At 37.0% G+C, this 21,798-nt stretch overlaps 1 protein-coding gene across 8 annotated transcripts in view; it reads right to left on the minus strand.

Annotated features, from left to right (window-relative positions):
- Positions 1-379: 379 nt before the first annotated feature.
- Positions 380-21,798, minus strand: part of EYA4 (EYA transcriptional coactivator and phosphatase 4) — a 146,195-nt gene continuing 124,776 nt past the window's right edge. For 7 of the 8 annotated variants that reach the window (XM_030446622.1, XM_030446624.1, XM_030446623.1 and 4 more), the window contains 7 exons: positions 15,798-15,887; positions 9,685-9,743; positions 9,417-9,577; positions 6,857-6,971; positions 5,003-5,124; positions 2,652-2,752; positions 380-1,032 (listed from right to left, as the gene is read on the minus strand). In XM_030446622.1, the coding sequence (XP_030302482.1) occupies positions 952-1,032; positions 2,652-2,752; positions 5,003-5,124; positions 6,857-6,971; positions 9,417-9,577; positions 9,685-9,743; positions 15,798-15,887 (729 nt within the window). In that variant the 3' untranslated portion in view covers positions 380-951. Of the gene's footprint in view, positions 1,033-2,651; positions 2,753-2,791; positions 2,893-5,002; positions 5,125-6,856; positions 6,972-9,416; positions 9,578-9,684; positions 9,744-15,797; positions 15,888-21,798 lie in introns of all 8 variants that reach the window. The other variant, XM_030446627.1, reaches the window with a different exon arrangement.

Here is a 21,798-nt window from a genome sequence, read left to right on the forward strand (position 1 = left end):
AGTATCAGCCTCCCAACATACTCTTAACTTTCCTCAGTCCATCAGTGGAATTATTCAGAATCCAAATAAAAACACAAACTTTCCTTTATTATTTTTTCTTACTGCAACAAATACTTAAATGCTTTGGTGCAGCCTTGCACTTTGATTTCTTTGAATTTCAAATTTGGTCATGTCAAAAATTATCACAAAGTTTTTTTTTTTTTGTTTATCTACATAGTTTTTAACCAAAATTACATTATAACACACAAACACAGTCTTCTCTTTAAGGCACAACACATCATTATGCACATTCTGTTTGCCAAACTTATAAAAGAGACAATATTATATAACCCTCCCCCTCCCCTGCCCCCCCCACAAAAGAAAGAAAAATTAAATCCACTTCCAGAATCAGCTGCTAATAAAGTAACAGTAAATTATTTTCATCAATAATTTACACAAATTACAGGTCTAGACGGGATTGTCATTATACAGTCTGAGTGCATTCCAATTCATATTTTCTGGGTTAGGTAGGCTAAAGTCTGGTTCAAACCTCAGTGCTGAGAATATTTCCCATTTTGAGGAATGTTGTTGAACACCACCTTGTCGGCTGGAAAACGCGTGTTGGTGCTTTGCCAGTTCGAGTCCTTTGTTCACTCCTGTCAGGGCTCACTTGGTGTGTACCAGCAACCTCCACAGTTTTAATTCATTTTAAAATGTTGCATATATAAGACCATAGAGCTTCCTTATGTAGCGCTAACATTTCAACTCCATTCAGCAATCTGAATTCTTCAGTTTGGAATTTTAAATTCCAAATATTTCTTCACTTCTTAAGACAATTCATATGTGTAAAGCCCGAGGCATTGAATCACACATAAAAATTCAGTGTACTTGAAATATATATATATATATGTGTCTATATATATATATATATATATATATATAAAAGAAAGGATCGCCAGCTTTAGAACACAGTTACAAATACTCTAGTTCCAGTGCTTGATGGAGAGCCAAGAGGTCCGAATGACTGGATATCCTCCAGAAAGGCATGTTGTGCTGTGTTTGTTAGAGGGGGTAAAAGGTCAGGAAAGATGAACATGGTGACACAGGGTGGTACATGACACACAAGGCTGGTCAGATCACCACCATGTCTTTTACGCAACTTTGTTTCTGGATTGATTTTTGCTAGTAAAATACTGACAAAAATCAGACCAAAATAGATCTGAGCTTAATAATTCAACTTAAATTAATTAGACAGCCTTTTTAATAGTTTCTTTGTAAAGAGCTCATTATTTAGTAAGGGCTGTGTGCTTGTTGTTAGCATGCAAACCCACATGACAGCATTAATAGGAGATCCCTTTCTGGTCTTCTTAGACTTTGCAAAATACCGACTGATCATTTAAAGGGCTGTAAGACTTTCATTAAGAGAGACTTCACACGCAACACTTTGAAACAGAGTTGTATTATCTTTTTCTCCATCTAAGGGAAAAAACCAAAACTCTTTGGATAAGAAAATTACACATTTCTTGTTTAAAAAAAGATAAGAGTTATCTTCCAGAAAGCATCAGTGTCTAGGAGAGATGCAGGTATATGCACTATTCTCCTTCAGCAATTTGTCAGGAGAGAAAAAAAAACCTCAGTACATTCATGTTCTGTTCAGATCTATTTGTAACGTGCTCTATTAATCCATCTCTCTAAATTCTCTATCTATCCATGCAATGTAGCCAGCATTAAGACAAAAGCATGCCAAACTGGAAAGTACACAATCCAACCTACTTGCTTTAACACAAACTATAAAAGACCCATCACCAGATCGGTACCTATATTAAGGAACCATTTGGAATGAGCATTTTGGCTATTTTCATTTTGTTTCCATTCCCGGTCTCTTGCACTTAAAGGGCACTTTAGTTTGCTGCTCCTATCACAATGATATTTATGCCACTTGTCCTGTGCAGACATCATGAGGCAAAAATTGTCACTTTCTGCACACTTCCGAGGTTATACTGAGAAGTATGGTGCAAATTACTTATGTGATCTGTTTCTGAATGTTGAAAACTTACCTGATAAAACTAGAATTATTATATTGAGAGAAACTGAGTGTTTGTAAAGAAATTGCTCTGGTTTAGAAACAGAGATTTTGTGCACCCTCTCTATGTTGTGTTAATTTTCCTTTTTCAGACACATCTTTCTTGAAGCAAATTATATGTTCACCATATTTGCTCCAGTAAATTACAGATCTTCATCTATGTTAGCTAAAGAATTTGCACAGTCCTTCCGATGCTTTTCCCTGGTCTTTGTAACCAGGGAAACCTGGTTCTTTTGAAACCTCCCTGAATTCACCATTTAAAGAAAAATACCACCCAACCATCATGTTTCCATCTCCTCTGTTCATCTTTAATTTGTTGAAGCTAGTGAGACACATTTGATGCAATGATTTTTCATTAATTTAAAAAAATTATATATTTTTTTTTCTTTTCAAATGCAAGTGAACCAAATGCTAGAATCCAAATGGTTCATTTCACTCTGAGTTTTGATCTCATCATGCTTTTGCTGCCTTGCATCTGCGAACTGAAATTATTTGTCATTCTGTCATTGTGCCACACTGAGAGAAATGCAAACAGAAAGGCTTGCATTAGTAGCTATGTATCACACCAACATTTCAGGAGACAGGTTACCTTTTTTGCTGCCTGTTCTTCTTCTACACCATCCCCAATTACAACATATACTACTTTTCTGCCAAACCTTTGCATTATTCGTTCAAAGCAACTTTCTTTTCCTGGAAGATAAATGAGATAAGATTTCAGAGTGAAGTTACCTGATTAGCTGCATGTTCCTCATCTCGGCCATCTCCAATCACAACATAAGTTATGTTAGTGCCAAATCTGGACACTATACGCTCAAAACAGCTCTCTTTGCCTGAAAAACAATGCACTACTTACTCAAGCTATCAAATGAGTTATGGCAAAGCCCTAAAAAGGATTATTGCAGTGATAAGACAGTGTTACTACTACTTTTTTAAAGTTCTGAAACTTGGAATTTAGAACCCAAACTGATGAGAAGCAATTTCCTCAATGATGCTAAGCCACTGCAGGTAAAACTAAATCTCTTAGGAGTTATAGAAAAACCACTAAAACAAAAGAATTAGTAGCATGGCTAAAAAGAATGTCAGTGAATGAATAGCTGAATTCAACTATTTCCCTGTTAATGTAATAATATTTTTTCAAGGGAAGCAGAAATTTTAGTTGTAATGTATCTGCAACAATGAATAGCATAGCAATGGGAAAAAGTGTTTGAAGAGCAATATACAAGCAAAACAAAATTAGACAACAGGTTCCTGTGAGAACTTCCATGAAGCATTTGGCTCCCTTGGAGAAATGTAGAATCAAGCAGGCTAAGCCAGAAACAACAATACCCAAGATTGAAAGGGACAAAGCAAAGTCATCTACCGATCTTTTCGTTAAACTGGAGGTTCAGTTTTACCAAGAAATGCTTGTGGTGAAACTGACCTAATATGATGATTTCACTGTTCCCACAGGTGATCTCCATATTTAACTTTCTCTTTGACAAGTGACCTACAAAAGACCTAAAGAGATCTTTACCTACTGTCATACCTCCCATCAGCAGAGAAAGAGTATTTATTTCCTCTCTTCAACAGCTCTTAACCTTGTTTTTTTACCATGTCTATCTCTGTCCCAGGTTTTAGTCTCTTCTCACAAACTCATGATTTCTAGACATCCAATCCTTACTGCTCTCCTCCTGCTTTTTTTAAGCTGGCCCACAAAAAAGAGCTTATGATTAAGGAAAACATCAAATGTATGTTGAATGTGGGCCAGACTTTGGTGCCGGCAAGCAGTAGCTGCACAGTCCTGTGCTAAACACAATGCAGAGATCATTGAGATGAAAAGTAGAGAGAGATTTTGTACCCCAGAATTTGCTGTGTTTTGAAAAGGGGTGTAACAACAGCCACACTGTTCTCAGAAGGAATTACTGCTGAAGAATTATTTTGACAGTCTCCAGAGACTGTGCTTCACTTCACCACACCTTTTCTGTGCTGTTGGCACTATTTTTTAATGCTCCATCCTTTGGTCTGAGTGCAGTCTTGGCAACTGAATCAAAAAAATACAGGCTGTATGGCAGATTATATTAATTCCAGAGGCTGCTCAGTACTAAATGCTTAGAGGTATTTGGGATGCTTCATGCTTTGACTTAGGTTTTTAAATTATATGAGGTATGTGTGTCTAGAGAACAGCTACACCTAATTAAAGGTTGGCTGGTGTAATAGTATTTTCTGACACTGTTAGAATATGCTTTATTTTTTTCACTTGTAAAAATAATTTAGGGAATATATTGTAACGCTTTTGTCAATGAAGTGTCATACTCCATGCTATAAAGGTTGCCATAGGTATAGAAATTAGACATTCCTGAATTAATAATAAAAATCAGGAAATCTGCCAAAATTATCGGTCACTGTAGGTTGTCACATTTCACAGGAATGATAACTTTTTTGGTTTGCAAGAAAAAATTTGGATGCTGCTTCCAAAACCCATAGATTTCCAGACTGTGATACACAAAAGTAACACAGTTGTCAACAGAGCAGGGAAGTGCCCTGGTGGCATTTCCATCAGCACAGCTTGTCATCACCATCACTGATGTACTTCCAGAAAAAGCTTGTGGCCTATTGAGCTGAGGGTCAGAGCTGCATCTATTTAAGAGAAGTTCTGCTCAGATTTTAATTAATAAAATACTTTTCTTCATGATTTTCTGCACACTTTTAGGGTTTTGTACCATACTTAGGACCTTCTGGGGTTCTTAATCAGTATGGGGAACTTAATTCCTTCAGGCATCACTGAAAATAGGGTGACTTTGGAATTTATCAACATAAACACATCTGAACACATGCAATGCCGAAATCTTATGCCTAACATACCAAGTGCCAGGGAAGTGGCCTGGAATCCATCTGTTACTGGAAAAAAAAAATATTTGCGACGCAATGTAGTCAGAATGGATGAAAGAATAATTTTCTTACCTATTTTGGTTGCACTGTAAATATTTTCAATAGGAAAAGCTCCTCCCAAGCTGTATAGTAGAACTTTTGCAAGTGCTGGAATAAGCTGGGTTGTTGTTACCAACACGTTTACACAGTTACTCCTAAAATGAGAGAAATAGTTTAAATTTAAATAGTTTATAACCATTACCCAAATACTGATAAGGTTAACCAGCTGTGGAGAGCATACTCAAGATTCTTCAACACTGACTTTCACTCACACAGCAGTACTGCTCAGCACCATCCCTTCCAGAAAAATATACATGCAACTTTTGGCAAAATCCTATAAGTATGCAGGCCTAATTTGTAGGAAATATTCCACACTGATTTATAAAAATTAGGTCCTTGAAGATGGGTCCACTAAAATATAGATATTTAAGATCATCAAGTGCCTCCAAAAAGAGGCCTTGAAATGATTTGAAAGCATCATTTTCTCACTGGCAATTAATCAACAGTAGCTGCCAGCCAAATTAAAGAGTTAGAAGACCAAGAAAAATTCATTTGTTACTCCTGTCTTGAGGAGAAATAAGCAGCCAATAGACATTTCTGCACAATGACATAACTTTTCTCAGGTTTCAAGAGTAAGCATATTTCTAAGAAGAGGGAGAAACATGTTAATAAGCTAGCAGGCAATGCTGGGGATGGTAGCAGTTGCACAACACAAAACCCAGTGCCAGGCTGCTTTAGGCACTGATGGACTGGAACACGAATGTGACTGTGGTGTGTACATGGAGCTGAGAGCAAATAGTTTTGATTTTTCCTTCTGGGTCTTCCACAAATTCCAAACAAGTCCTTAGGCTACTATTCCTGCTGTAATGTATCTCAATTTCCTTTCAGGCAACATTTAGATGCCTCATGGATAGCTTCTGAAGATTTATAGTTGTACAGGTCTTTGAAGGCAAGACAAATAACAATTATCTAACAGTCCTAAGAAACTGGTAACAGTTTTGCAGACTCTTCCAACCAGTGCTCAATGGGCTTTCATTACTTCTTTTTGAAGACTGGTAGTTAAGAAAGAAGTGCAGAGCTAAACACAATGGCTCACAGAATCCTTTTTCTTTTTACCTCAAGGTGCTCAAGACACTGTCAAATAAACAATTAAGAGATAAGCATATTGCAAAAGTCTTTATGTTTAAAGTTTTCCATATCTTTCCAAGTTTGCTCTTCCCATTTGACACTGAGTTTTTGTCAGACATGTTCAGAAGGCAAGATAGATTCACATGGTTCTTTTTTTATGTCTTAAACCCAGATTTTTTTTGGATTTCTGATTACACATTACATGCCTGACTAAGCAGTATTCAGTTTTATTATTTCAAAGGAACAATACATTTTATGTCCAATCTCTAGGCACCCAGACTTCCAATTCATTTTAAAGAGATTTTTGGTCTTCTGAAAGCTAACACATACTGATTTGTCTGGAAGGACATGATTTTGTGTTCTGAGATCTAAATAGTATATAGGTAGCACTGCAAATAGGCACAAGCATTGAAGGACAGAACAGAGAGACAAGGAGAGAACAGAGAGACAACACAGAATGCAGCCCAGAAGATAATAAAGGCTGGTTCAGAATTCTACAACACGTTTTCAGTGTACACAGGGATGTTTATCACATTTTAGAATGGAATTCATACTACTTTCAGTAAATGCTGATATCACTGTAAATGAAATAGGGAACTTCCCAGGGAACCTTTCCAGAACCTTTCCTGTCCTATTCCAGAGTCATATTAGACCTGTACTGTTTTTTAAAGAAACTAATTTATTGTAACCTAGATGTCAGAGAATAGCTATTAAAAGTCCAAAGCTAGAAAGGTTTTTACATTAGACTCAAATACATACCTTGTGCTGATAATTGATAATGATTTGAGTGCATTTGTTAGCCAGGAGTCTGTCAGAGCTTCAATCTCTGCTCTTAATTGCAACCATGCATCTCTTTTAGCGGGACCCAGCAGTCCTTTTATGTAAAAAAGCACGAAAAGAAAAGAAAAATTAAATTATGCATTATGTATAGACTTTATGGTCGTTCTTTCCACTTTAAGTTCCACTAGAACAAAAAAAAAAAAAAATCCCCCAAACCCAACTATCAAAGAGCAAATCTGTTGTCTTCAAGTCTCATTAAATTGTTCTTTTTATTTGCTTTTCAATATATATCAAGCAATGTCAGAGAATATTGAAGATAATCACAGAATCACCACAGTTGGAAAAGACCTCTAAGCTCATGGCATCCAACAGTTAACATGCTCTCCCCCCAATAAAATAAATAAAAAATATATATCAATATCTGCATCACCCTGCACACTAGACCGTGTCCTGAAGTGCCTCATCTGCACATTTTTTAAATAATTCCAGGGCTGGTGATTCCACCACGTCCCAGGTCAGTCAATTCAAACACCTGACTACTCTCTCAGTAAAAAAAAAATCTTCCTCATATCCAGCCTAAACCTCTCCTGGTGCAGCTTCAGGTCATTTCCTGTAGTCCTGTCATTGTTCACTTGAGAGCAGAGGTCAGCACCCACCTCTCTGCAACATCCTTTCAGGTAGCTGTAGAGACCAACAAGGTCACCTGTCAGCCTCCTCTTCTCCAGCTAAACATTCCCAGTTCCCTCAGCCTCTCCTCAAAGGGTGTGTTCACCAGCTTGGTTCACCAGAATGGGTTCACCAGACCCTTCACCAGCTTGGTCGCCCATCTCTGAACCCACTCCAGCACCTTGATGTCTTTCTTCTAGTGAGGGGCCCAGAACTGAACCCAGCACTTGAGGTGTGGCCTCACCAGTGCTAAGTACAGGGGCACCATCACTTCCCTTCTCCTGCTGGTCACACTATTCCTGATAGAAGCCAGGAGGTGATTGCTTCCTTCAAAAGACTGAAATGAAGCAACCTGAAAATACATAGATCTAACCTTCTATTGCCTTTTAGCAGCTATTTTGAAATAAATAGATACATATGTGATAAAAAGATGACTAAAAAATCTAAGAACTAGGGTATGGATGCCCACTGATAGGGAATTCAGAAGCAGGATTTGTGGGAACAAATAAAAAATGAAATACAATGCATCACATATTGCATTCTACCTTAACAACTATTGTTTCTCTTAATTTATTTCCCTATGATGTGCTCTTGGACTTAGTCTTTTACTAATAAAGCTAATAGTTTTATGACATGCAACAGCTCTAGAATCTTTGATACCTTAGGGGATCTAAGAAAATACAGAAAACTTTTGGGTAATGCTATTTCAAGTAGTATTACTATATAAAAAAAAAATCCATTCACGACACCAACAAAGGGTAAGGCAGGGCAAGTGAAAGCCAACCATCTGCTATCATCTTTTGGCCCTGTTGCTTCTTCCCGTGGCAAGTAAAGACTCTGAATTACTAAAAGTGAAAAATAGCTTCTAGATTTGCATATTTTGGGAAAAGATTAAGGTAATGACTAATTCACTGACTGTGTTAGTTGTAATGTTTGCTGTTTCTGGGAGACTGCAGAAAGTGCTAAAAAACACCCAAATGTCTGTTTTTGCTGAAGCTGATCTTTCTTTGAGTTTTAGCTTTCTTTGAAACAAATTTCAGATGACTTGAAAAAGCCCACATTATATGAGAGTGTTCACTTGGACTTCTTCCTGGTTGGGTTGTCCTCAGCTGTGTCTGTATCAACTCTTGAAGAGTTGTAAGTGTTCACTGTTCTCACAGATTCTCCTTGAAGGAGTCATTTGACATATTCCCTACCTCAGAAGAGCACTGGCTGCTTCTGAAAGTCACACAGGACCCTCCAGGGCAGATCCTTTCAGTACTACTGCTTGATTTCCTACAAGCCGGTTGTCATGGACAAGAGCATGATTGAAAACAGTGACAGGAAAGTTCTGAGCCCAGATGAGATTCTGATTCCTTTCTAACACAGTTAACATTTTAAGAGATTGATTAAAAAAAGAGGGCTAGCAGTATAGCAGTGCTATGGTTTCCTTGCATCCACTGCTGAAAATAAACTAGCAGGTACCCAGTAGAGTTGTTACCAACTAGATCATGAAAATTCAGGATGGAATAGGCCAGTCACAACCAGTTTGTGCTGTGGAAACTATGCAACCTCCTTCCTAGTATAACAGCATAAGTCAGAATAAGTCAGTCAACCAATTGGTAAATAGGCATAGCTGAGCTGGGTCTGCAGGAGCATAAGCTCTGCGGATGCCAAGTGGAAGTCTGATCTGCTTCCTCACCTCTGGCTCTCCTGCACAGCAGCACAATGCCAGCTCTGTCATTACAGATGGCAGCTTTCAATAGCCCAAGGTCCAGTCACTTGACTTTCCATTCACTTTGTGGCTTCCAAGGCACATTCCCTTGGTGGGAGTTCATCGCCATGCAGTTTAATCTGATCGGCATTCTAAATGGATTTTGACAAATAAACTCACCTCCTATGTTGTTCTTGTAAGTATTATACAACTCTTTTACTCTTCTATAACGAAAAGCCAGCTTCCTCATCCAGTCAACCCCTCCTCTTACACCTGTTGGCAGACAAAGGTTTGCACTACTTGCAGCTGCATGGAAGCCATCAGTTGCAAAACTGTAGGTACTGCAAACACCCAAAATACAGTAAAAATAAATATAATGTATTCCTGTAAATGCTCAATTTATTTAATCTTTGAAGAAAAAAAAAGAAGCAAAAGTGCTCTATCTTACCTTAGGTCTTGTCCATTATCATCAGAAGAAACGTCATCTATATGAACTTGATCACACTCCTGTTGAAAAAAAAAAATCAAATCATAAATTACCTTATAAGAGAGTATGCTCCCTACATTTTTAGTACAGAAAATAAATGATAGGTGCAGGCCACTAAGTGCACCAGAAGATGGCAGCATATGCACGCGTTCAGTTTCCTATTACAACCAATTTCTTTAAAATAATACAGCCTTTAAAATAATACAGTTTTCACTGTAGAAATTCTTAATTAAAATAAGCCTTTAGAAAAGAGATATGTAATTTTGGTGTGATTATTGATTAAAAAATTATTTTAATTGAAGAAAACCCAACAATTTCAAATCCAATTTTTAGTCTCTTTAGTATGCCAATATTCTAAAATCACCTAAACCTTATTCCTCCTCTTCTTAAAAGATGATAGTGATGAACCTCCACAGACATGTAATTTCTTTTAAGGCTCTAGAAATTTGGATACTTATCAGATTCTGCTCTTGGTTTATCCAAATGCCTTTGGCTGCAAATCAGATAATCAAGCATTTCATTCTTTTCTACTTTCAGAAGGGATGAAAGTAACTCCAGAGAACTAAGGTGTACTGCAAAACTGAGCTACTCTCCAAGATGGTTTCATAATTAGATAGCTATCAAATGTCCTTTTCTGCACAGCAGTTATGGCAAAAGGACAGAAAAATGTGGGAGAAGCACATAAATAAATATGTAACTCAAGCCACTATGCAAGAGTAAATATAAACAGGCATTGTATTTTTGTCTAGAATTTGTGCTTGCTAGAATTTACATCTTAATCCACAGACATGCCTGAAATTTATTGTCCAGAGATTTTACTTTCCTGTGTTTTTTTTAATATTTAAAATAGCTGTTGTGAAGATAATCCTAATATAGTTTACAAAAAGCTTAGGGGAGTATTTTAAAATTACTCCCTAAATAGTATTTTCAGCTAATATAACCTCATCAGTAAGATAAAATGAGGCTGAGCTTTCAAAATGCACAGTTCTGTGCCTCAAATAGAGTTGCCTGAGTCATCTACTTCAAATAAAGTTGCAGACAAGCAGCACTTAATTCAAACTCTCCGTGGCATGCAGGAGTACAGAGTTCTAAGTTTCCAGTCTCAGTCAAGTACCAGACCTAAACTGTTCAGATAAAAAATAAATATAAACAGGGGAGTGATTTCCAAATGTGTATGCAACAAGTTCCTAGAGTTGGGGAATGACTATTTTTCCTTTCTGTTATGTTTGCTTTACACTGAAAGAAAATTTAACAGACCTTTACCCACACAAGTAAGTTGTTAAAAAATAAATCAGCATTTTTGTATAAAATAAACACATATAATTTAATTCTCAAATATTCAATTTCACTACATCATACAAGAAATAATTTAGAATTCTATGTCAAGATTAAAAGAGTGAGTGGCCAAACTCTGCCCATCTGGCTTAATCCATTAAGACAGGCATGAAAGAGCTGCATTCAAAGAACAGAAATGAACCATTCTCCTCACTAGAAAAATAAATTTTTTTTGGTTCTGTCTGATGAGATTATCTTGAGCTGTATACTATTCTAAAGAGGATGATTTCTTGTATAATAGCCAATGAAAAGAGAAAGAAAAGTGCAAATGGCAGGTGAAATGAAAAATTAATTTCTTTATCCTTACTTATTACTTACACACTAGAAGAAATGCAACTGTACTTGACCCATTGTAGGAAACTAAAAAATCAGACAGAAAGCCCCTCTGGGACAAATTCTGATTCTGTACTTAGCAATATCTGAACAACACCTTCACAGGTTTCCCAGGAGCCCATCAAATTATAAGATAATTTTAAAATTCAGTTCCATGGATTTGAAGGTGTATTAATTAAATGGAGGGCACAAAGAAGCTCTGATAGATAAGGAGTGTCTGCTATTGTTTGGGTTTTATTAAGCTCTTCAGCTACATTGTTATAGCCTTGAAAATTCCAGGTAACTGTTCTGCTGCTAATTTCATTATTAAGGTAAATATGAGTAGGTGGCAAAGGCTTGGCTCTTTCCTTTTACTTTTTTATCTCACAATTTGATCATTGCCTCCAGGAACAGGAGTTTAGGGGAACATGCTGTTCATTTTCTGATTACTTGCCCCTTGTCCCTACAGAAAGGTTGTTAAATCTCCAGCCACATCAAACCCAACAGCACTTCCCAGCCTCCTCCTTTCTCCCTTTCTCTTATCCTTTCAGATCTCTGATTACCTCCTCGCCATACTGGGGATACACATTTGCTGACCAACAATAAACTCATGTGCCCACCACTCCTTGCTTCATTTTACTTTATTTTCTCACCTACTCATCCACTTCAACTAAAAATTTTACATTTTACAAATTCACATAAATGATGAAAAAAAAGCAAAAACAAAAAGCAGGTTTGGTGGTTTGACCAAAAAAGGTTTGATGGTTTGAGCAAATTAGAGACAACACTCTACTTTTCCCAAAAGATGCAGGCAAATTGTGGCACAACACTAGATCTGAGTTATCTTGTAAAAGAGATTAAAACATTGGAAGGAAGAAGGAAAGAAAGAAAACTTTCTGTCACTTTAAATATTAAGATAATATATTTTTCACATCAGCCACAGTATTTGTTACATTCAAGTATAGTGGCACTGTCAGTGCAATGTCAAAACTAAGAAGGATATAATAGATTTCTTATTATTTAGAATACAGGAGGAGAATCTAGGTACAATAAGAGTCTTTTGCTTGAAGCAATACTAATTTAAATTATATCTGAGTGCAGTCAATTCTAAGCAGCATTTTTTAGAGCCTGAAAATCTGACAGTACAGAAACAACAAATATCCATTAAATATATCCTCCTGGAATTGACAGGAATTTTATTATCCAGTAAAAACACTGGCTCAACACACTGAACACAAATTATTACAGAGAGTATATTCAGCACTATGTTTCTCAGGCTAGACAGAATACCATTTTTATGCATAGGTTGAACTCTCTGCTAGAAGTAGTTTGACGTGCCTCACAAATTACAAGTCTAAATCTAATTTTTATTTCCCATTCCCATTCCTAGTGAGAAAAAAAAAAAAAAGATGACAAAATCTTTTTAAAAATATTGTAGGGTTATCAGAAAAATGGAAATGTAACTCAGTTTGTTTGAAAGAATTTATCTTTTTTCTTCATCATTCTGGGAATGCAGGGGATAATGGAGCTGAACGATTCATCTCCAAATTTCTCTTTGCAATTTGTAGAAATTGTTTTGCATGTGTAGTATGTCCTAACAACACTTCTAAAAGCTGACTTAAAATTAATACTGAGATAGGGAGAAAACCTTCAATTTATTCCTTACCAGGTTGAGAATATAATGCATTAGTCTGGATATTATTACGGAACTGAGTCTCATCTCTAAGAATTGTTCAGGCACATGAACTTTCGAGAGCACCAGCCTCCCATTTTCATGGCAAAACACCAACTGCCCTCCCAAGTGATACATTTCAAACTAACTAAAATTTATACACTGAGAATGAAATAGCTGGAGAACAGCCTAGCCTGAAATAAAAGTGCAGCTTGGATGATTAGAACATGGGTTACTGGGTCAGCAGGGAATGTCTCAACACATCGGAATTTCTGCATCAGCAGTCATTGTAGTGAGACAGATTTGCATAGAGGAAGGAAAACTTTATTTTTGTATGTGAGAGCTTTCAATAACTTGGTTATTATTACTAGACCTTGGTATGCAGTGTTTGCAATGAAGAAAGTCAGGGGAAAAAAGAGCTTAGATGTAGTGACTGGAGTCAGTATTACAGGAAGAGAGATTCATTAGTCCATTACCCCTGGCATGTCTAGAGCCACTAGGTTTAGTGTGGGATGAAGATGAAAGAAGACAGAAGGTATGGGACCTGATGGCTCAGCATTAAAAAAGTGAGATGATGAAAAGAAAAGTAATCTGTCTAGTGAATAAAGGCCTATCTCACTTCCTCTAGTAAAAACTGAAGGTCTTGTGTGTTGATGGCCGTGGCCATCAGCAGCTCAGTATTCACCTCCCCTCTCCTGGGGGAGGATGGAAAGAGAAAGAGAAATGGAGAAACGTGAAAGACACCAGGTCAGAACTGGAGAATTCTCAAAATTCATTACCTGGTCATCATGAACACATTTGTGTGATGCCCCCTACCTGTAAATGTTCAAGGCCAGGTTGGATGGGGCTTTGTGTAACCTGTTCTAGTGGGAGATGTCTCTGCCTATGGCAGAAGGGTTGGATCTAGATGATCTTTAAGGTCCCTTCCAACCCAACCCATTCTATGATTCTATGTATCTGTGCAGATGTACTATGAGGTAATATTCAGTAATGTTCGGGTACTCTGAAAATGAATGTAAACAGATTTATTAGTCTCTCTATTAAAGAATGCCCCTATGTGCTTTGGTATAAGATGCTATGAAACTCTATCTCATTTGCTATGAAGAAAGAAGACTGAAGGTCTTCTTGCCTATGCCAGATTGTGTGCGTATAGCTCATTTCAGAACAAGAGGCTTGGAATTTTATATCAATAAAATATCAATTTTATGATAGTTGGTTTCGAAACAAAGACAAATTATGGATTAGAAAATACCTAATTTCATATAGAAATTGGTTTTAAGATACTCATGCTGATTGATTTACTCCAAGAGTCCCCACGTAGTATTTTTGATTTATCTAAAACTGAAAACTGTTTGGATACTGTTCAATCTTGGAATGAGCCGGAGTATGATTTTTTTGGACAGTACATTAAAACCACCCTAAGAAGAATATACAAAATGTGATGATCCACCTATGACAGCTGAGATCTACAAAGAAAACAAATAATGAGAGAAAGGAATGAAGCTTTAATGGCCATAATCAAGAATAAAATGGTATGGAAAGAGAGTAAAGCTCCCTTTTGCTGAACTCTTCCAACTGAACTCAGAACAAGATTGAAGAACTCTGGTTACATGCTACCAAACTGTTTAAAGTTATGGAATCTGAACACCCAGGGGCAAAGGTCTGCTAAAAAGAAATCTAAGCAATGCTTTGAAAAATTGATTTGGAATCAGTCCCTGCTATGGGGCACCAGAAAGAGAACATTCACCAAATGCATTTGCATTGTCAAGTGATGACTCAGTAGCACTGGGATAAACACACTGAATGGAAAAGGCATGTCCAGGGTTTTCATTTGCATTTGTGTTGCTGGAAGGAGGAAGTGCAGCTCAGGTATAGGTGAATAGATCCCAGCTCCTTGACTTTAAAAGAGCTGAGAAGAAATGAGGTCTGCAAGGGATGACAGCCTGGTACTTTCTGCTTTTCTTATTGCCTACACTAGAAAAATCAATGTCCAAGTGAATGGAAAAATCTCACTTATTTTTTCTACTTGTTCATCAGAGACCTTTCTCTGGCATTTTAGACAAAACCTCAGACTTTTCCAACTGCCATTAGAGGCAAAATATCTGTCCAAAGAGGGAATTCTGAGATCCAGTATGACTGAGAAAACAACTAATTTAGACCAGGAGAAGGTCTGAAAATCCCATAATTTATTTTGAGAATTGTTTTAAACTCCTATCTCTTGACACATATATAATTGTAAGACTGTCACTTTCCACATTAGCAGATTTGGCCTCCTGGAGTGAAATGAAGTCTGTGGAGCTTCTTGCTCTTCTACCACTGAGCAAGAAGCAGGGGGCTGTGGCCAAAAGGCTACTCAGGTATAGGAAGAGAAGAACACAGTCTGTTGTGGTCAGATGATGGTACCCACCAAAAGTGAACATAGACAACTTGAAGATAAAGAATGGGAGGCACATGTGTCCCCCTCCTTGAAATGACTACAGACTAAGTCCACTAAGACTACAGAAATGACTAAGTCCATGGAAATTGAAAGATGACCATAGGACAAGAGAGGAAAGGGTACTTTGCAAATTCACTGAGCTTCACAGAGGACTCTGGTGTCATGGAAAGTCATTGCCACTTGGTTAACATCTCTGCTTAGAGTATACTCAAGTCTAGGTAGGCAGAAAAATGTTACAAACCACAAAGACTAATGCACAGCAAAAACACTATGTTAAAAACCCAGGCATAACAGTGTTTGTGTTCATTTGATTCTTACCTCTAAATCATTGAAAAATAAATGTGTGTCAGCAAGATTAAAAATCATTTCTTCCATTCTCAGTCCAAGGGTCACTGCCATTGGTGGATCCTTAAAAAACAGAAAGCAAGGTTATATACTCAAATACCTTTAAGTTATATCAGAACTACTTTAAACACTATTCTATACATATGTTATGAAAAAATAACACTACAATGTCTCCAAAATCCTTTCACTTTTAGCTATTAAGGTATATCACAGCAAAAAGAGATGGATGAATCAGTGTGAGAACATTTGGGGTGCTGAATATGTTGAAACATTCAAGGTTTTTTGAAAGTCATTTGTAACTTGGTTAAACTGACAAATGAAAACTTGGTGGCCTTATTCATTTTCTTTCATATATCTTTTGCGAGAAGTTCCTGTTTACAGCCTTATTTATGAAAGTTTATGTATTTATTATAATAAGAACACACAAGATTTTTTAATCCCTGAGCCTTTCACAGAAATATATAAGTATCTTCTCAGTCAATATGTGGGCATAAAAAAGCTGAGTTATAGAGCAGTAACTAATTTTTCTGACCAAACACACTGAGCAGCAGAGATAGGAATGAAATTACTGCATGTAGTACCTAGTCCACTGCACAATTCCTCTGATCTCTTGCCTTTTCTTCCCAACTTTAGGGCACACAGAAGTCCTCAGCAAGGTCTTGCTAAACTGGAGTAGGGAAGGTAGTAATCTCTACAAAATTATTGCTTTGTAAGGAATTATTCAAATGTGATAGGAAGAGAGGCCTTTTCAATTTCTAATATCTCTGCTTTATAAAAAAAAGGTAGTCTGAACCCACTTCCCCAGATTGAGTTTCACCTTGGATAAACATCACTGCCTTGCCTATGCTTAGGCCTGTATAACATTTCCCACACTTCCCACTGCTTCAGCACAAATTATCAGCCCCTGCACTTGGTCCTTTTCTCCATCTCAATATTTACCCTTCTTCCATGTGGGCACTCAGTGGTGAATTTCCAGGCTCTCCTTTATGATTTTATTGCAGATACTTAAGTGTTCTTCTCAGTGCTCTTCAGCATGCCTACAGTCTATGGCACAACTCTTCAGGTGATCCACAGGAATAGGAAAGCATGTACAAGTGTGTTTGTTTGCTACAGATCATCCCTGTATTTCTGATGAAATGCATGATTCCTGTCCCTGAATGAGATTCATCCAGAAAGCTTGATCTGTTCTCAGGTCAGTTTCCTCACCATTAAAGAACTCTACCTCAGCAGCATACCACAAAGCTACTGATCTGCAATAACAGTTTCCCTGGGAGCACTTAGTGTACACTAAATGTGAGATAATAATTTAACTTTTCTAGGCTTCCTAGGAAAGAGGCTAACTCCATTTGCATTTTCTTACATTTGGTTTAGACTGAGAATTCACATAGACAGTTCCTGATGCTCAGCTGACATCTGGTAAATAGTTTTATCATTGCCTTAATTAGCTTGTGAGGTTCATTTGACTTTTTATGCTTAATGTACTGCTTTTAAAATAGATGTGATCCTCTTTGCATTAAAATAAGAAAAAAAATCTGTAGTTCATAATTTAAACTCTGATTGATGCTAGCAAGTTTTCAGAAACTTAAATACCTTGAGATTAAAAGTCTAAAAGTTTCCCAGCATCTGTCAACAAAATCACACAAAGCCTCAAATGATCATTTGTTAGTATTAGGATCAAAGGCTTCCCAATTAGGTTCAGACATCCGTTACTCCAGGGCTTTGCAATGACAGAATAAAAGATGGCTTCTGCCCTCCAGCACTTAAAAACTAATGGTAAAATCTAAAACATAGACATATCTGACCCTTCCTCATGAAAAAGTCAGACTTGAAGGGGAGAATAGTGTACAAGAAATTGTAATGATCCAAAGTTAGACACTATTCTCTGGCAGTGAAAGGAAATATTTTTATGGTGACCCTTGGCCTGGCCGAGACTACCTTTCAGAAGTCAAAACCAAATGCAGTGTTTAGTAACAGAACTTCAACCCCTACGTCTTCTGCAATCATGTTAACTAGAACTGAAAGTCACGTGGTTGAAGGCAAAGGTCAGTTTTCCAAGGGGATGAGTAAGGAACACACATTAACAGATTTGTAAAATCTCGTGTAAGATAGAATTTAGAACACAAATCATCAAAATTCTCTGGACGCATGAGATTCCTTATCAAGCCATAATGCTTTTATCAAAATGTCATCACCTATAAACATGTGTTTCTCTCTCCTTTCTCTGGCATTTTTTCTATTCATAGTAAATTACAAGTTTTTCTTCCTAGATAAATATAATAAAGAGTATTTGCAATTTGCTTCCTATGAAAACTAAGACATGTGCATAACTTTATGCACAGGTGGTAACTCATTATTATTTACGTGAGTTTAGTTATTCACTGGAGTGGTTCCAAGACTGGAATCTCAGACTTTTGATTCCCAGCCTCTTTTTTCCCCTTCCTGGGTAGAAGCAGACTTAAATGCGGAAATTTGCTACAACATATTCCATTATAATCCAATTTATTTTTACAGAAACTACCAAGTATGTATCACAATTTCCTGCCTTGTCTAGTATAGTTGAAAGACATAAATGTGACAAAGCTTTTATGATTTTCTTATTAGTAGTATTTTTGTAACCAACTATGCCTGACTTTATTACTGTTAAAATGAGATTTCCTATATTCCTGTTTTGACAAAGGCATATATAGGATATTGCTGGGTTCTATATGTAAAATAAAATAAAGAAAATAATTCATTTCAGCTAAGCATGAAATCAGTCTGGCATCTCTCCATAACAACTTCTGTTAAGAAGAGTCACTGGAATTGAATACTCAAGATGTGAACAATTTTGCCTTTAATGAATTGGCCAAAACTTGCACTGCAACTGTTTAACAAGAATTAAACATCACATTCCAGCTCTTGCCATGTTAAGTTCACTCCTTCACATAAAAAAAAAAAATAGACAGGCAAAGAGGATTTGCCAGAGTCTTGTGGTTTTATAATGTTTGCACTATGTGGAAGAACATCCCAATCATCATTTTACTGTCTTTCAACTAGAAGCAGAAGTTGCAGACTCACTCAAGTGGCACAAAGAACTGAGTGTTGAAAAGAAAGCAAGAAACATGTACAGCTGATACAGATTTGAGCAGAGCAAATTGAGAAACTGAACTTCTGCCAACATGGTATTTTGTGCTACTCTGCACAAACGTACACAAAAGAGGAAACAATATAAAGAAAAAAAAATCTGGAAGTTTTCCCTAGATAATTTGCAGCATAAAGAAGCACAACTCTTTGGGCCTCAGAGGCATGATTTTAGCCAGATATCAGTAGCGTGCAAAAGAGTCAAGACCAGCTACAGCACTTCTGTATACCAAAATACAAATTACTTTAGTTACGTTAGTATGAAGGCACTAAACTGGAGCCAGACTGTCTGTCTGTGTACTTCTGTACCAGACTGGTCCATCCACTGGAATGCCTCCTAAGAGACTAGGTAAAAATGTCCTGGGAGAACCAATATTTAAATGTTTTGTCCAAGAGGACAGTGACTGGAATAAAGCCTCAAAAGCTCAGTTTCCATTAGTGAAAGCATTCTATTTACTGTTGTCTTGAAAGGTCATGTTGCAACAAAAGATGTTCAACATAATTAAATTTGATGGAAAAATAATACCAATGGACCAGTGACTTTTTTATAAAAACACAGAAAACAGATAAATAGACTCTCAGGTAGATTCATTGTGGCAGGAATTTGTAGACATGAATCCTTAAAAATAAGGAGAAAAAATGAACAAAATACCTGAACAATATTGTAAAGATAGATTTTCACTGGGTGGCTGTTGTGAAAAGATGACAAAATCAGCCTCTGGCAGAAGTGGAAATGCTTAAGCCCTAATAGTTTTAGATTAAGAACACTTTCCTACATTATGTAGGAATCTCAAGTTTAAGTTCAGCTCCCACTCTCTCACAGGAGACACTGGATCCCAGGAGAGCTTCATGTGAGTGGTAATTGGGGAGGGGAATATATCTCCTCTTAATTACCCTATCTGGTGGCCGAAGAAGGAAAACTCCTGTACAACATATAACAAGTTTCTGTTCCACGGTCTCTAGAAGCTGGTAGAAAAATGCACTCAGAGGTCTCCAACAATGAGGGATTGAATGGAGAGGACAACTGGAGTTCATGAGAGATGCACTATTAATACAGACAGACAAAAGCATGTTTATGAGTGAATTTGTGGATGTCATGATGGGTGCTAATAGTGACAAAGATTTTCTTTTCCATGACTGGACAGGCAGAGAGTGAGCAATAAAAAGCTTCTAATCCCTCTCCAAAGAAGTGTACAAGGTTAAAGTAATCTCCCTGCCAACCTTCTGTCATTGGTGGTGTTATCAAAAATGTCCAAATGTGACCATCAAGTGTGGTTTTGTTTTGATCTTTGCACTTTGAAACCACATTCTCCCCCTTCTAAGGTCACAAGGGAATTTCTTTTTTAACTGGCTGCACCTTGAGTCACAACGTTTACTTGGGCATCCTTGCCCTCTAGATTGACCTGGGATAAATGAATGAAATGTAAATGTGCAGAAGTAGACAAAACTCCAGCTTAATCAGCCTTAAATCAGCAAGAATAACTGGAATGCAATGGAGCAAGGAGTACACACTGTTCACGGGGAATAAGAATGTACCTCATATACTTTTAACAGATGAGGACATCTAACACATGTCCTGTCATATCAACAAATCCTCACTTAGGAGCTCAGCACTGGAGAAAACTGTATCTGCCAACTGGTGCTCAACTGCAAAAACCATCATCAGCCACACAAGTCATAATGTAACAGTTCAAATGCCAGTGTTCGTAATTTGCTGCCGCAGTAAATAATTAAAAATAGAAATGTGCTATTTTTATGAAGTACGGAGCAGATGAGCAAACAAGCTGAACAATGAGAGGAACTCTTACTGCAGGGAGACAGCATGGTTTCCTTGAAACCTAACAAAGATGTAATGTAATTTTTTAATGTTTTGTTAGTTCTGTCCAGCCCAACCAAATAGCTACTACACCAAAAAGTTGTCAGAAATCAGGTAGAAAGCATCAAGCCAAAGAACATTCCTCTAGATAAGTCTTACATTTGAAATATCAGAGAAATGAACTGATCAGCCTCTGGCAAAATCTTAAGCACAAGTCAGAAATCTGTTGTTCTCTTGATAAATATATGACCTGAAATGTGCCTACTGGTTCCAGGTCTTCCCGCAGAGTCTCTGCCAATTAATGCCCCCTTCATCTATGGGGATGCTGGTTTGCTTTTCCTTTTTCTCTTCTACTCCAAGCACTAGTTAAGCTGTGTAAATCTTGTTAAAGAGAAACTATTTGTCTGCTGATACCACAGCAGCTCTGAAAGGCTCCTGCATTGGTCTCCATATGCTGCACCTCCACTTTCTGGATTCTCTGTGCAGCCTGAATTGCAGAGCAGAGAGATTAAAAGCATCACTTATGAATATTTTGTTTTCACCCAGTTACTGAAAGAAATAGGATAAAGAGCCAGTAGAAAAGAGGAATGGAAGTTTATGTCATGGAGTAAATAGGAAAGAACTGAAGGAAAATATCCTTGACTATCTGTATATTCACACTAGCTCTAAACCCAGTATACTCACTCCTAGAATGTATGGAATTTACCTGGTACAATGAGATGCCTTCCCTTAAAGCAATATTCTTCCTGTTTTGTTTTTTGTTGGGTTTTTTTTTGTTTTTGTTTTTTTTTTGGTGACATTACAAGTCTTATTTTTTCAAATCAGATAGCAGATCGCCAGAATTAAATAACTTAGTATAATTGTTATTTTATATAACCCAAACATTTTTTCATTGTCATGTAATAATTTTATACCACCTTTCAGTATAAACAGCTCTCTCAATGCTTCTGAAAGACCTATGTGCTCTCAAGACTTCCACTGGGATCCTCACAATTCATAGATTATCTACTCTCATAGTAACTCAATTCTCATAACAAT

This window comes from Calypte anna, chromosome 3, assembly GCF_003957555.1.
Source record: "Calypte anna isolate BGI_N300 chromosome 3, bCalAnn1_v1.p, whole genome shotgun sequence".
Lineage (NCBI taxonomy): Eukaryota > Metazoa > Chordata > Aves > Apodiformes > Trochilidae > Calypte > Calypte anna.